Source organism: Sceloporus occidentalis, unplaced genomic scaffold (genome assembly GCF_023333645.1).
Source record: "Sceloporus occidentalis isolate IW3139 unplaced genomic scaffold, rSceOcc1.0.p SCAF_5, whole genome shotgun sequence".
Taxonomy (NCBI): Eukaryota; Metazoa; Chordata; class Lepidosauria; order Squamata; family Phrynosomatidae; genus Sceloporus; species Sceloporus occidentalis.
The window spans coordinates 74,998,527-75,012,658 of NW_028316985.1; the positions used below are offsets into that span (position 1 = coordinate 74,998,527).

At 38.6% G+C, this 14,132-nt stretch overlaps 1 protein-coding gene across 1 annotated transcript; it reads right to left on the reverse strand.

Annotated features, from left to right (window-relative positions):
• Positions 1-467: 467 nt before the first annotated feature.
• Positions 468-8,868, reverse strand: LOC149312334 (angiopoietin-related protein 5-like). Its single transcript, XM_089527195.1, has 6 exons — positions 8,797-8,868; positions 7,600-7,624; positions 5,708-5,799; positions 4,891-5,023; positions 2,307-2,492; positions 468-760 (listed from the first exon to the last, which is right to left on the reverse strand). Exons 1-6 carry the CDS (start codon positions 8,866-8,868, stop codon positions 468-470), a joined length of 801 nt encoding a protein of 266 aa, XP_089383321.1.
• Between the last annotated feature and the right edge of the window lie 5,264 nt (positions 8,869-14,132).

Sequence of the window (14,132 nt, forward strand, 5' to 3'; positions counted from 1 at the left end):
TTGCCCTTCTTTCTTTCCCTCTAACTCTCTTTTCTCGGTTGGGCTTGCTGTATTATGAGACAGTGTGTCATTAGTTACAATATTATGTACGCAATTGCAAATACATATAAAATTGTGACTACCCTCATGCCTTTTTCCAGAAATTGACAAGAAAAGCTGAGGAAAGAAACAGATGTGAGAGTAATTTGTGTTGAAAAGCAAGAAACATTCAGTAAACAATTAAAATCTAGAAACTTCATTTGCTTTATCAGCCCAATTCAGTTTTTAATATCAATTATAAGTTGAATTATATACTGCACTTATAGCAATTTGTTGGAGAACATTAAATTTCCTCACTAGACTTACAGTGTTTCATTTAATGTTTACTGACATGTGGTGTGTCCTTTGTCCTTCAGATTCATGATGCTTCAGAAATATAAAAGGATAATAAACTACCTTTCCAAATACTGGGCTAAAGACACTCCATTTTAATAGCATTTCACCTTGAGCTCAGTAAACAATAATGAATGGAAGCTACTCCATGTTTCCCAGTACACGGCAGATGACCAGCCTTCACAGTCAGTTTGGTTGTGCCAAATCCCATTGAGATCCACCAGGCCACAGTTACTGAACCACCCTGCAGAATGTTGGTTCTCTGCACAACTATTGAATGCAATGTCTCCTATAAAGCACGGATGACAGTCATCATTATCATTGTCATGTGTACTGAATGGATGGCCATCTTGTGTCCCTGAATATTGGTTTCCTCGAAATGCGTCTCCTAAACCAAGAAAAGGACAAAGAATTTGAGACTTTTGGCATCACCTGTGTCAGAACATGGAGCAAGAAACCAAATCATTTGGCAGCAAAGACTTGGCTTCATAGTATCACCTAATGCACAGGCAGGCAGCCTTTCTTTCAATCAAAGGCCACATTTTCAGAGGCAATATTGTCAGTCAGGGGCACTCAGTTCTTTCTTTCTCTTTCCAACTTAGCAGGCTTGGAGAGTTATGTATGTTTAGTTATATATGTATTGTATTTTAATCTATGTTGTGCCCTGCCTCAAACCTTGGGGAGAGGCGGGTAAGAAATAAATGTTGTTGTTATTGTTGTTGTTATGAACTGATCAACTGCAGAGGGCATTTGAAATTGGGCCAAGGTCCACATGAATTCAGGTGGAAAGCCACCGACAGTCCCTGATCCAGTGCTTCTGTTCTATACAGACCTTGAAATGATATGTTTGGATTATAAATCCCAGAATCACTCAGACAGCATCCCTACTGGTCATTCTGGTTTGGGAATTCGGGGAACTATAGCCCACAAGTTACCATATTCAAGGTCTAGTCTACAAGTACAATGTCTGTCATTAACATGGATTGCTTGCCATCTAGAGATTCATCAGTTGACCCAAATTTACCCTTTGCCCACCTTTGCCTTCCTTGATCTGGATTTGATTTTCAGAGATGCTGGTAAACTAGTATCTCAAGCAAGAGGAAAGTGGGTAATCAACATGGGGGTGAGGGTTGTTTTAAGATTATTTTTTCCATAAATGCAAAGACAATGAAGCTACATAGATCCAAATGAAATAAAATGGTGTGCCAACATCCTTCTTTATCTTTATACATTTTGAATGTCTGGAAACATGTTTTATTTTGTTTGTTTGTTTTTGTTTTAAAAAAGAACTGCACACTACCAAAAATAGGTCATTATTCTTGTGGCAATAACACATTTATGGGGTCAAACTGTGTTAAAACACACAAACTTGGTAGGCTGACTAGAGTAGACTCAAGGGTTAACTGCTGAATGATGAATCAATACTTAGAGCATTCCCATTCAATCAATGGGTTGACACTCATTAGATCATACTATATTATCAGTATCTGTATTACTGTAATTTCATTTTAAATTTAAATTAATAACAGGATCAGAGCTCACCTTTTAAAAAAAGTGTTTTAACTTTGACACTGGGAATATATTGGCCCTCTTTCCAAAGGACTTTATTCTATGCAGGCATTATTCTATGCTATGAGATGGGAAGATGTCTTCTCTTGGTTGTACCACCCTCACTGCCACATCTAGTGGGGGCATGAGGGAAGGCCTTCTTAGTGGCTGCTTTTAAACTATAGAGATGTTAGACTGCTGCCCCTTGCTGTCTTCTGTCAGCAGCAAATACATTATTATTATTATTATTATTATTATTATTATTATTATTATTATTATTATTTAATGAAAGAAAGGGCTTTTTTGTATTGCAATGTCTCCTCCCCCCTTCCTTCTCTATTTTTTAATGGATGTGTTTTAAATTAAAGTTCTGAGGAAACTCTTACCTGTATTTCCTCTGTAGTTTCCCAAATGAAGGCTATAAAGTGCTGCCTCACTGGCAATTCTGATGCTGTCATAGAGGGCATAACCTTTTTGATTTTGGCAGTTGATCATGTCCACTCGGAGCTCACATTTTTTGCCTGGCTGGTTGGTCAGCTCATGCATGTAGTCAAGTCCCAGCCAGTGTTCATCTGGGGAGAAAACACTCTCTTGAATACATAGAAAAGATATATGTCTACAGTTTACAGAGTGTTCAGCTTCATGCTGAAGATCCAGTCTCTGGCATTTATAATTAAAAATATATAATAGGTTAGTCCTTTGCCTGAATCTCTGTGAACTGTTCTCTTCAAGAGTCTGGACTTCAGATTCCCGGGATTTTAAAAAAGGTGATTATACTGGTGTGCCTGACATGAACAGAATTTATGTTGTGTCACTTCCATTTTCCTTTTTGTCCAGTTTTCTGCCTACTTTCCTCGGTTCTGTTTCTTTGTGGTATATGGGAACACTATTGATGGAGTTGGGGATGAAAAATCACTTGATTTTTTAAAAAATATGGATTGAGCCTGGAGAATTTGAGGAGCTTCGGTAGGGCTTCAAGGGCCACCTACAATGACCACATGAAATCTCTGCAGTGTTCCCATCCTTGAGGTTCATTGTCGGGAATTACAGCACCAGCAGCCTGTAATTCATACTTAAATCTCCTTTTGACCATCTCCAAATCTTTTAAGCAGCTGTTTATGTTCCTCTTTCCTGTCCCTACCCTTGCAAAACTTACACATTTTCCTTAGACCCAAAGCTGATAAGATGCTATATGCTAGCTAGCTCCAGGGTTTTCTGTGGAATTCCTGATGACAGACTGGACATAAGCATTGTAACCTGTTGTCACTGCTGCTGCTGCTGCTGCATGCCTTTAAACCATTTCCCATTTAGGATTATCTTAAACCTATCACGGGATTTTCTTGGCAAGATGTGTTGGCTATTATCTTGTTCTGAGGCTGGGAGAGTGTAACTTGCCCTAGATCAACCAGTGGGTTTCCATGACTGAGAACTGGCATTTAAACCTTGGTCTCCCAGAGTCCTAGTTCTGATCCATGCTGGCTCTCTGAAGGCACATTCTCTCCCTCTCCTTTTGTCTGTGTGTTTGTGCCTTCAAAGTCAACTGTCAACCTACAGCAAACTCATTAATTTAATCAGGATTTCTTTCCCAAGGAATACTCAAGAGGTGATTTGCCATTGTCCTCCTCTGAAATATAGCCTACAGTACATGGTATTCCCTGACAGTTTCCCATCTAAGAACTAACCAGACCTGAACCCGCTTCCCAGATCTGAAAGGTTGTGTGTGAAAGGGGGAAAATATCTAAATGAACTGTAAGTGGTGGGATTTGTTGTTGTTAAATTCGCATTTGGAATAACTATCCACATTAGAGAACATTCACCTCAGAGAATAACTATTCACCTTAGAGGACATATAAGGACCAGTATCAAATACTGCTTTTTTCAAAACCAGTAACATTTACAAACTCTTTTAATAGTGCAGTTTAAAAGTTCCAGTACAGCCTTCACTGTTACCCACCACTATGTCTTAGTTTGCCCATGTTTATCACATCCATCATAATTTGTATAAGACCTGTCTCTCCCTTTCCAAATCTGGCCATGTTTTCAGTAAGTTGGCCAGTTTTTGGCTCTAGTTTATGACCCATCCATGACCCCTCCTAATATTTTTCAAGGATCTTAGGGTTGTCTTTTGTTTTGTTCTGTTCTGTTTTGTTTTTATTAAGCATTATATATTCTAAAAGCCACATACTTCTATGCATTGCCACTGGGCTGTCCTGTTATCTTATACTCAACTTCATATAAACTTTTATAGAACTTCCCTTTCTTCTTACATTTCTTTCTTTTTCCGTTATCTTTTTTTTTTCATTTTCATTCACTACAATTTTAATTTCTACATAAATTTTATTACTATTATTTAAGTCTCTTGCAATTATGTTTCTGAATGTAGGTAGCTGCAACTCTCATCCCACCTTCCTCTCTTACATGGAAGCACCATGGCAATTGCATTCCCATAAGCTTGCCACCTCTTTCTATTCGATTGTCTGCCTTAATAATAATAATAATAAATTTCATTTCTTTGCCATCTTTCCTCAAGGCGGTAAGTTAAAACACAGTTAAAAAAGAAAACACATAAAGCCAACAGTTTAAAATATAGTACTATAAAACCATTAAAATACACACGTATAATATGTTATTTAAAACATAGCACTTAGGAATCGTGATTTAAAATTGACTGGGTTAATATTGGCATTCCTACACTAGGTAATTGCCCTCATGTTGGTGTCATATTCTTACAGTTTTGAATATACTTGGGGGGGAAACAGCCACTTTATAGATTAGGAACAAACACTGTACATTTGAAATGAAGAGAAGCACTTGTTTTCCTGGTGTGATATTCTCAGGAAATGAATGCAAAGAGGTACTACAAAAGAATCCATTTTTAAAAATACGGCATAATTTGATAGCAAAAGTAATAGGCACCTAGTTTGGATCTACCCTGTGTGTGTGTAATAACAGAAGATGTTTTTTACTTACACCTAACATCTCCAAATCCTCCTTGGTAGTCAGTCCACTGTTTATAAAAATCCACAGGGTTACCATCGGCACCTTTCCCATTGCGTCGCTGAATGACAGTCCATCCTCCATCTGCTCGGTTCTCACAGAATGCCTATAAATGCCATCATATTGTTATTTCAGTTTTTCTATATCATTCTGGAATTAACAGGAATGTTGTTGTTGTTGTTATGTGTCCTCAAGTTATTTCTGATTTATGGGGCCAAAACACACTGCAGAAATAATCCAGTTTGACACTGCTTTAACTGCCCTGGCTCAATGCAAAGGAATTCTGGGAACTGTAATTTTATGAAACATTTAGCCTTCTCTATCAGTGAGCTTTGGTGCCACCACAAACTATAATTCCCAGGATTCCCTAGCATTGAGCCAGGGTAGTTAAAGTGGTGTCAAAATAGATTATTTCTTCAGGACAGTTACTGTGAACATAGTTATTCCTGCCAGAATTTTGTAGTTTCTTTGGCATCGTTGTTCTTTGCTGGTCATATCAAAATCCATTATTTTGGCTCCAATACTTGCCCTTAACTTTATATATGAAGTTGACATGTAGACAAGTATATACGGTACATCCGTACTACTTATACACAAACATTTAGGAAGACCTAAACCTGACAAGCACTCTACCCATGTAATCATGGAAAGCTCTCTCCCCAGTATACTTCCAGAGACCTTTGAATTGGGTACCAGGAAGAGCAGTCTTCCCTCTTGTCTAAAAGAAAATCCAAAAAGGCACCAAATGAATGTATGTGGCTATGACTCTCATTGTGGAACTATGCCTTACCCGAAAAGGATGAGGTGCATTAATTGGTTGAATCATGTACGTTCCACTTGTGGCATACGGATTTTCGGCAATAATTTCTGTACAATCTGTTCCTTTAGTAGAAGGAAAATGTTATAGATGGTTTAGGAATACAGTGCAACAGATAACTTAATCATTTTGGGGTGGTGTTTTCCCATATCAATCAATCATACACTAGACATGGGAACATCTTTTGTTAAGCCTTTGAAAGGGGACAGGAAAGAAATATAGCTTTAGAAAAGTTACTCTTTTCTCAATGGATTCTGTGCCTTATATTCAAAAAATGCAACTTTTCCAAACTCTCTTCCCATCTAGATTAGGCCTTTTCTTGTAGTGGAAAATAAAGTAACCATTCCCCAACTGCTGTTCTGAGCTACAGGTCAAAAGAAAGATGGTCTGGCCACTGATGTATGTATAGATCAGCAGAACCACTGAAGGACCATCCACAAATGATGCACTTGCATCATGAGTTTTAATATGTCTCCCCAACTTGGCCACATTTTGCCCCAAAGTAAGTAGTTGTCAATCTTTGCTATCTCTTTCGCTGCACGTCCAACATAATGGCCACTTGTTATAGCAATATCAAGCAACTTCTAGGGGTTGAGGGGTGCATCTTGCCCACTTTGGTCCCTGTATAGCTGTACCCCCATTCCTCTACTACAGGAATGTCCTTTTGGCCATTCCTCTACTACAGGAACAGAAAGGAACATAATAACATAAATATTATTTTATTTAAAGGTGGATTATTTTAATATGTGTACATCTTGTTTGTCCTTTTAAATTGATGTGTGTTTTAACTGATGTCTTTTTTACTGATGTTGTTGATCTGTTAATTGTCGTCATTCCCCACCTCTATCCGTAGGGTAAAAATTATTATTATTATTATTATTATTATTATTATTATTATTATTAAAGTGAGGAATTAGACAAGCCAACTAGTCAGGAGATTTCTTATTTCTGGGGGCAGGAGGACATTTGAAGGATGGCCTACAGGAGAGACAGGATATATAACTAAGGCTTGTCCCTGTCATTGTGTATTAATGAACTTCTATTTAGTTATTCTCTTTTTTCAGCTGTGTCTGGCTATTCCTATTAGGTTTTGATAGAGAGCCTGATCATGCTTACCACAGTGAATCCACTGGACCATACAGAGATCACATTGAGGCATAAGTTGTCAGAACTCATGGTTGGTTCTGCCAGGATGGCATGTGTTTTCTGGATTATGGACATATATTATGGAATAGTTTGGCATTTCTTTGTATATTAAACTAGACAGGCCTGATAGCTTTCTCCTGGCTTTGAGTGTCTGGTTTGTTTGGGCCTGTGCAGAATGGAATGTGTGATTTTACTTTGCAGTCTTTATGCTTCTGGCCTGGTAGTTCTTTGGTATCAGTAAGGGGGCAGGTGGAGAGATGTATAATTGTTAGAGCTAGCTGTGGGAATGCAGTTTTGCCCTCCAATTTAGGGAGAGAGATTTTAGGCTTTGGGGGTTTGCAATGGGGTGGGAGTAGCTAATTCTAGTTTAAACCCTGACTTGGAAACTTCTATCCTTATGTACTCAATAAAGTTCTTTTGTTTTGTTTCGTCATCAGACACTGGGGTTTGTTTGGTTTTTTTGCATTGGGGGTTGAGTTCCATAGTTCTGACAAAAGTACTAAATCCAAGGAGGGATCTTGAGGGGGAAAGGAGCGAGATGAGTTACAGGAACCCAGGGGTTTGTAATTGTGGGGCCTGGAGAGGGGCCTCTCTCATGTGGCCTCATTAAGCCAGTCTGAATAAAGCCTGTTACCAAATGCAAATTAAATAGGGATATGACACAGTACTATATAAAGTTAATAATTATTAAAGGATTAGAAGTGAAAAAAATGTTATACCTTCTGGAGGTGGAGGGGGTATTGCCTGTAGAGAAATTAACATTTATCAGTTTATTTAGGTAACTATTATCACAGCTATTAGTGATAATCAAATCATTATCTAAGCAGTTTATGAGCAACTGGAGACCATAATGCATCGTAATTTGTTTCCAGATTGCTTATATCCACAAATAATTTAGCAATCCGTAATCCCCTGACCGAGGCATGATTGGCTTAGGCGTGATGCTACCTAGGCAATGTGTAAAATAGTGTCCTCTCCAGTCACATGGACAAAAACCAAGTGTCCTGGAAGCTGAGTCTTATGTCTACAATGGTGATGCACTTTGTAGTGTGTGAGCTTGGCCATAGCTTAGTGTGAGCTTGGCCATAGCACACACACCTCTGTAGTCTTATACTTGCCACTATATTGTAACATCTGCTGCCTGAGTACAGCTGTCTCACTGCTGAATGTTAAAGCTGGATTTGGGTTGATGGATGAGCCTGGAAAAAGTTAGTTTTATGAACAACTCCTCCTAGAGTCCTCCAACCATCATGGTCATGGACATACTGGGCAACAGATTCTGGGGGTTATCCATAAAACTAACTTTCCCCAGCTCTGGGGTGAATCAAAGTGTGCTTCTTCTTTTTTCCATGCCTAGGACAACTACAGTATGGATGCCAGTATTCTTTCTGGAAGGCAAAGAAAAGCAACTCCTTTTCTTGCAAATGATTGCATCCAAACTAGTCTCCCTTTGCCACAATGCTCTTTCAACAAGACAGGAAGCGTAGCTCTGAATGGTTCTTCTTCCCTGGTTGATGACAGAGGTCAGAATGTACTCCTCTCTATGGGTCTCCAGTCCCCAAAGCAAAATATGTTGATTGCAAATCTTTGCAAAGCCTGTAATATTTACTCTTGATTTTCTCATTTTACTTAGAACACATAAACCCCATTACCTAATTTCCTGCATGGCATGTCGAACGACAAATGATAAGACTGCGATCAAAATATTTGGTCCATTTAAGTATCCTAAACTTAACAGACTTTACACTGCTTTTAATTTGGACAGCGATGGTGTATTTCTTCAACTAGCATGCATTGTTTTGTCAGAGAGCTGGGGCTGTCAAAGGCAATTCAGGCCCACCCAAATTGGTGACATGCCAATAAAGGAGTGTTTGTATTTGTCCTCCTAGTATAGGGTTGGTATATTTGTTCATTACCTTTATTCTGGATTGCTGAATGTGCAGTATTAATAGAAACACAATCCTCTTGAAGTGGAAACACCGGTTCATTCTTATAGCTGAAATGTCAAGAACAATGCAGCATAGAGATTCTCCAAACAACTGCATTCTATGGCACAATAAAACACTGAGGCAATTAATATTTGATTTTAGCAACCATCCAACAAATTGTCAAGTAATCTAATACCATTACATTCTAGAATTCAATTGTAGATTGTAATTAGAACACAACAGGATGTCAAAACTATACAGCCCAGACCTCTTGCATACAGAGATTCTTGGTTTATCTAGTTGCAGGAAGATATGAATCTGCCTTTTACTGCTCTGCTCAGATCTTGCAAACTCAGGGCCAGGGCAGCCTTGAGTCAATCCATCTATATCGTGGTCCTCCTTTGTTACCACCTTCACCTTTCCCAGCATTATCAGGCTGTGATATTTTAAACTCATCAGTGGTATAATTATTGACAGCAATTGTATTCAAAGTTTATTGTGGTTTATTAGGATAAAAAAATAATGAAATAGATTTGCCATGGGAAGTTACAGCTGAGTTTTGAGTGAGCAAGACTTACCTCCCAGCAGACTACCAGTGGTGAAAACTGACAGGATGAACTATGTCTACTATTACTGTTATCCTTTTAAATTCAGGATCCTGTGCCATATTTGGTTACTTAAAAAGAATTCTAGATTCTCATTGGTTAGGTCCCCAACTTTGTATTTTAATTTCTCCTCAGCCAATCCACTCCCTCTTAACATTTGCCTATCAGTCCTTTCCAACACTCTTAGAATACAATACATTTTCACCCAAAAAGATTTTGCAATTTTGCTCTGTTCATGAATTCCTGTATAAACCACAAGATGATACATTTCATGCTGTTGAAATACCCAGATAACATCAAAACATTTCCTAACTTCCCGATCACTAGATTTTGTTCTAGTTCCTATTTTGTGTAAGTTTACCTTTCATATTCATCATTTTCTCTTTCTAAATGCCTGGAGTTTATTGTTAAAAAAATAGGTTTGGCCTCTTCTAAACCCTGGTCACAGATACATGTGATAAAATGTATCCTTTTATTCATTTTTAAAAATTATATTAATTTCTAACAACACTGTATTCCATTTAAAGAATTTGTTACAGGGATTCATTCAGAATGCAACCTGATAGCTGATGTAGGAAGCTATTTTATAGAGATGGATGTTTTCAAATTGTTAAAAATATTACAGAATCATACTGGTATCTGTATGCTTTGTTCTATAGGACAACCCTTGTTTGAGTGTATCTTTCCTGACTATAATTCTTCAGCTTGCTTATTTTGTTTTGTTCTCTTAATTCTCCTTCAGCTGATTGCAGTGCAAGAGTCCTTTGATTGCAAAAAAATAATAATACAGGCTACACAACTGATTTTTTTCTAACATACTAGCATAATACTTTAGCAAAAAGCAAAAGGTGCAGAAAACATGGGTTATACCTTGTCCAAGTAGGTCATACAATGCTTCGGAGTTAAAGAGATGGCAAGTTCTTTTATCCCAGTAGCAAAGAAGGTTAGGAGGAGTTTGGACCTTAACTCCAACTGAAAGCTTACTTTGGTTTTGCAACAAGCCACAGTTGTACTTGCACTCAGATATGTATGGTCTCTCTCACTTTTCTATTGTAGTTCCTGCTATTGCATCCTAGCTAGTGGGTTCTTATAAAGACTCCAGCCTAGTCCCAGCTATTAGCAAACTCCTCCCATAGCAGGTTTCCCAAATAACCAGCCACATTGTTAAATTGTACTATAGTTTCTGACACGTTGTACAAGTGATCTTTGTAAAAAACTGGTGATCCTTGTCATAACCTGAATGTGCTTAGCATTCCGTGTTTACATAGCTCCTGAAGATATTATCAACAGTATATAGAGGAACATAGTGGCTTAGTGGTAAGATGTCAGTTCTGACAATCACAAGGTTGGAAGATTGGCAGTTTGAGGCCCAAATGCCATGTGACAGTGTGAGCTCCGGTCACTAGTCCCAGCTTCTGATAAGCATGAACCTAGCAATTCGAAAGCATGTAAAAGTGCAAGTAGATAAATAGGTACCACTTTGGTGGGAAGGTACCTGTGCAGTCATACTGCTTACATGACCACCGGTGTCATCTTTGGACGATACTGACTCTTCGGTTTAATAAGAGAGATGACCACTGCCCTCTATAGTTGGGTATGACTAGACATTCATGTCAAGGGGAAACCTTTACCTTTTTATAGTAGGATATTGGCTCAAAAGCTATAACTGGCATGATCAACTAGTCCAATTACATTCTTCCAAGATTTTAAGTTGTATAAGGCATCTTCATTTTGGGCAGATCTCCAGTGCAAAGCCATTATCTCAAACTCCCTTGACTGTTAACACCAGTCAGAGCTTCTAATAGCCATTTCCACATTTCATTGCTCTTCAACTTGGCTTTTACATGTCCAGGCTTTTAAGCCATTTTCTTAAACTGAGGCTTGCTGGAATTTTCTGCCACACCTCTTTTATGCCTTTTCTTTTACTCATACTGTGTAAAGATCAGAATCCAGATAGAAATCACAGCCAAACATTTATCACATGTAAACATCTAACAATGCAACTGCATGCACACCTACTGAAATGGACTTAAATAGAGCTCATTGTCAAGTGTTTAAGATTCATCTTGCTGAAGTGATGGCAACAAGGAAAACCACCTTCAGAGTATGGAGATGTTTGTCCATAGTCAGCAGAGGCTCAAAGGGCTTATGCATTAACTGTGATAGGACCAAAGACAGAGACCAGGATGGTGCTAGAGGCAAAACTGCTGAACCTCCTTACAACCAAGTCTGAAAAAAGAGTAGTTGTGGATGGAAATGTTGGCTGATGGGCTACAAGTGCGACCACATATACTTTCAATGAGGAAAATGCCAATCCTTCTTTCCAAAGTAAGAAGTGTAAGACAGTGAATACTCCTATTGGAAGAGAAGTTTCAGATTTTGAAGATGCAAAGGAGCAAAACTGCTTCCATTTATAATCATAAATTACCTTGTAGATCCTTGCTTAAAAGGTCACTGCTGTTAGGCTGAGGACTGGTGAGATGAGGTACATAAAGGTCTAGACGGTGACTGAGTCCATGGAAAGCAAGATGAAGAGGAGTGTTTCCAGGAAGATCAGCATTGCCACTGTTGTCCGGCAGAGTATAGCCATGCACAGTGATGGAGTTCCACCACTCCCAACTTCATCTTAGTAATGGAGTCAACATTGTGACAAGTCAACAGTATTTGTTCTGTGTCTAGGGAACTAAGCTTCCTGTTGGGGAAAAAAAGAGCTGTGTTCCTTTGGTCATCAAGAAGATAAGGGATGAAAGCTACCAACTTCTACCACAAGAAGCATTGGTATGTGGACATACATGGCTGCATGTCAGCCACCCAGATAGCAAGGGCTGCTAAAGAAGGCAAGGCCCATCTACTCTGTGGATGGGTTTTTGGTTCTGGGGTTTTTAAATTGTAATTTTTAATTGTTTGATGTTTTATTTATACTGTTGGAATCCGCTTTGATCCCTTTGTGAAAAAGCGGAACACAAATAAATATATTAGTAGTAGTAGTAGTAGTAGTAGTAGTAGATGGGCCCACCAGCAGGTAAATATAAAATGACTTAGATCGACTTTGGTACTGAGGTACGGAGAACACAGTGACGACTGATAGTGGGCAAGTCATGGTAATGATAGTGATCATGGTAGAATAGGGAATAGGAATGATATAATTTGGGATGCTTTCTCCATAGATGTTCTGTCAGTATCGATTCATATAAAAGATCAAAGTATAGAATGGAGTTTGGTTGGATATATTTGATAGTGGATAGTATGTGCTTTGTGATATGTGTTAATAATCAATAAAATATTTTTTTTAAAAAGAACAGATCTTCTTGGTACCGATAATATCAATGAGAAGAATGAGAGGATATATGTAAATATTCCCTATGGAAGGGAGATCTGTCCTTTCTTGGAGATGCTGGAAGGGTTCTATGTCTGGAGAGCCACTATGCGAATGAAAAATAGCATCCAGAATTCCAGGAGCAGGATGAGACAGAGGAGAAGACTGTATTGCAGGCACCTTCTGAATGAGAAGGGCTTCCATGTCTTGTACTGAAAGTGGCTGAGGATCAGTTGTGCTCAGTACTCATTAAATTAACTTACTGTAGATGGTACCAAACTTCCAGCCATTGGTATCGAATCTGGAGGAGTTGCCAACTCTGGTACTGAGAGCTGCTTGGTATCCTTAAGTCCTGACTACTTTGATCCTGAATGTCCATCTGGTGATAAGGTCTCTTGTGCCCAGATTTAGAATGAGTAGATTAAGAGGTATTTGATCCAAGTGGTAAAGAATCCAAACATATAGAATCTCTTGGACCAAAACAGCAGTAGTCAATGGTGCAGAAATGGATGTTGAAGAAATAACAAAATTGAGACCACCATCAGTTCTGAAGGCATTCTCAATCATAAGACACTGCTGTTGGAGTTGAAATCAGTGTCTGGTATTGAGATCTGGGTTGGTACTGATGTTGTCATTAGAGAAAATGTTTTCAACTTTTGATGGACTGCCTGTTTCCGCGATTTTGATGCCACTGTAGAGACCAAAAAGAGGTTTGTAGCAGCCTGATCTGCAACTTGCAGGGATTGTTCCCAACAGCAAAGTTAAAACCATAAAGCCCAGTTCTTCAAGGTTTGAGCAGTAGTAAAAACCCCTACTAATGCAATACTGTTGTACTAAAGGTCTTTCACCAAGGCAGTAGAGACACTCAAAATGCCCTTCTGAGAAATAAACCTTTTGCCCACAAGAAGAGCAAACTTTGAAGAGAGAAGTTGATGCCATAGAAAGGAGAAGGAGGCCTGAGGCCTCAAGTAAAGAGAATGAATTAAAAATATAACAAGAATAGACTATGGTAAAAAAGACCAAGTGAAAGGAGAAGCTACTCAACCACACAAGAACACTCCAAGAGAAGTCACTCTGTCTGCGGATGAAGAGAAACTGAAGAGTAGCTTGGAGGGCTTGGATATGCACAATAGATGGGAGGGGGCAGGATGCCTGCCAAGCTACTCAGTCCAACTGGGTCCTTGCACAGCCACGGAAACTCATTCGTGTGAAGAACAGAGACCATGGAAAAGAACTTGTATTTTCCCACTTTGTTCTTTTGACAGAACAGAGAAGTGGTATAGAAAAATTAAATTCCAGTCTAATCCCAGCTGTCAGCAAACTCCTGCCTTATCAAGTTTCTCAAATAACCAACCATATTCTGTTATATTGTGCTATAGTCTCTACAATGTTGTACAAATGAT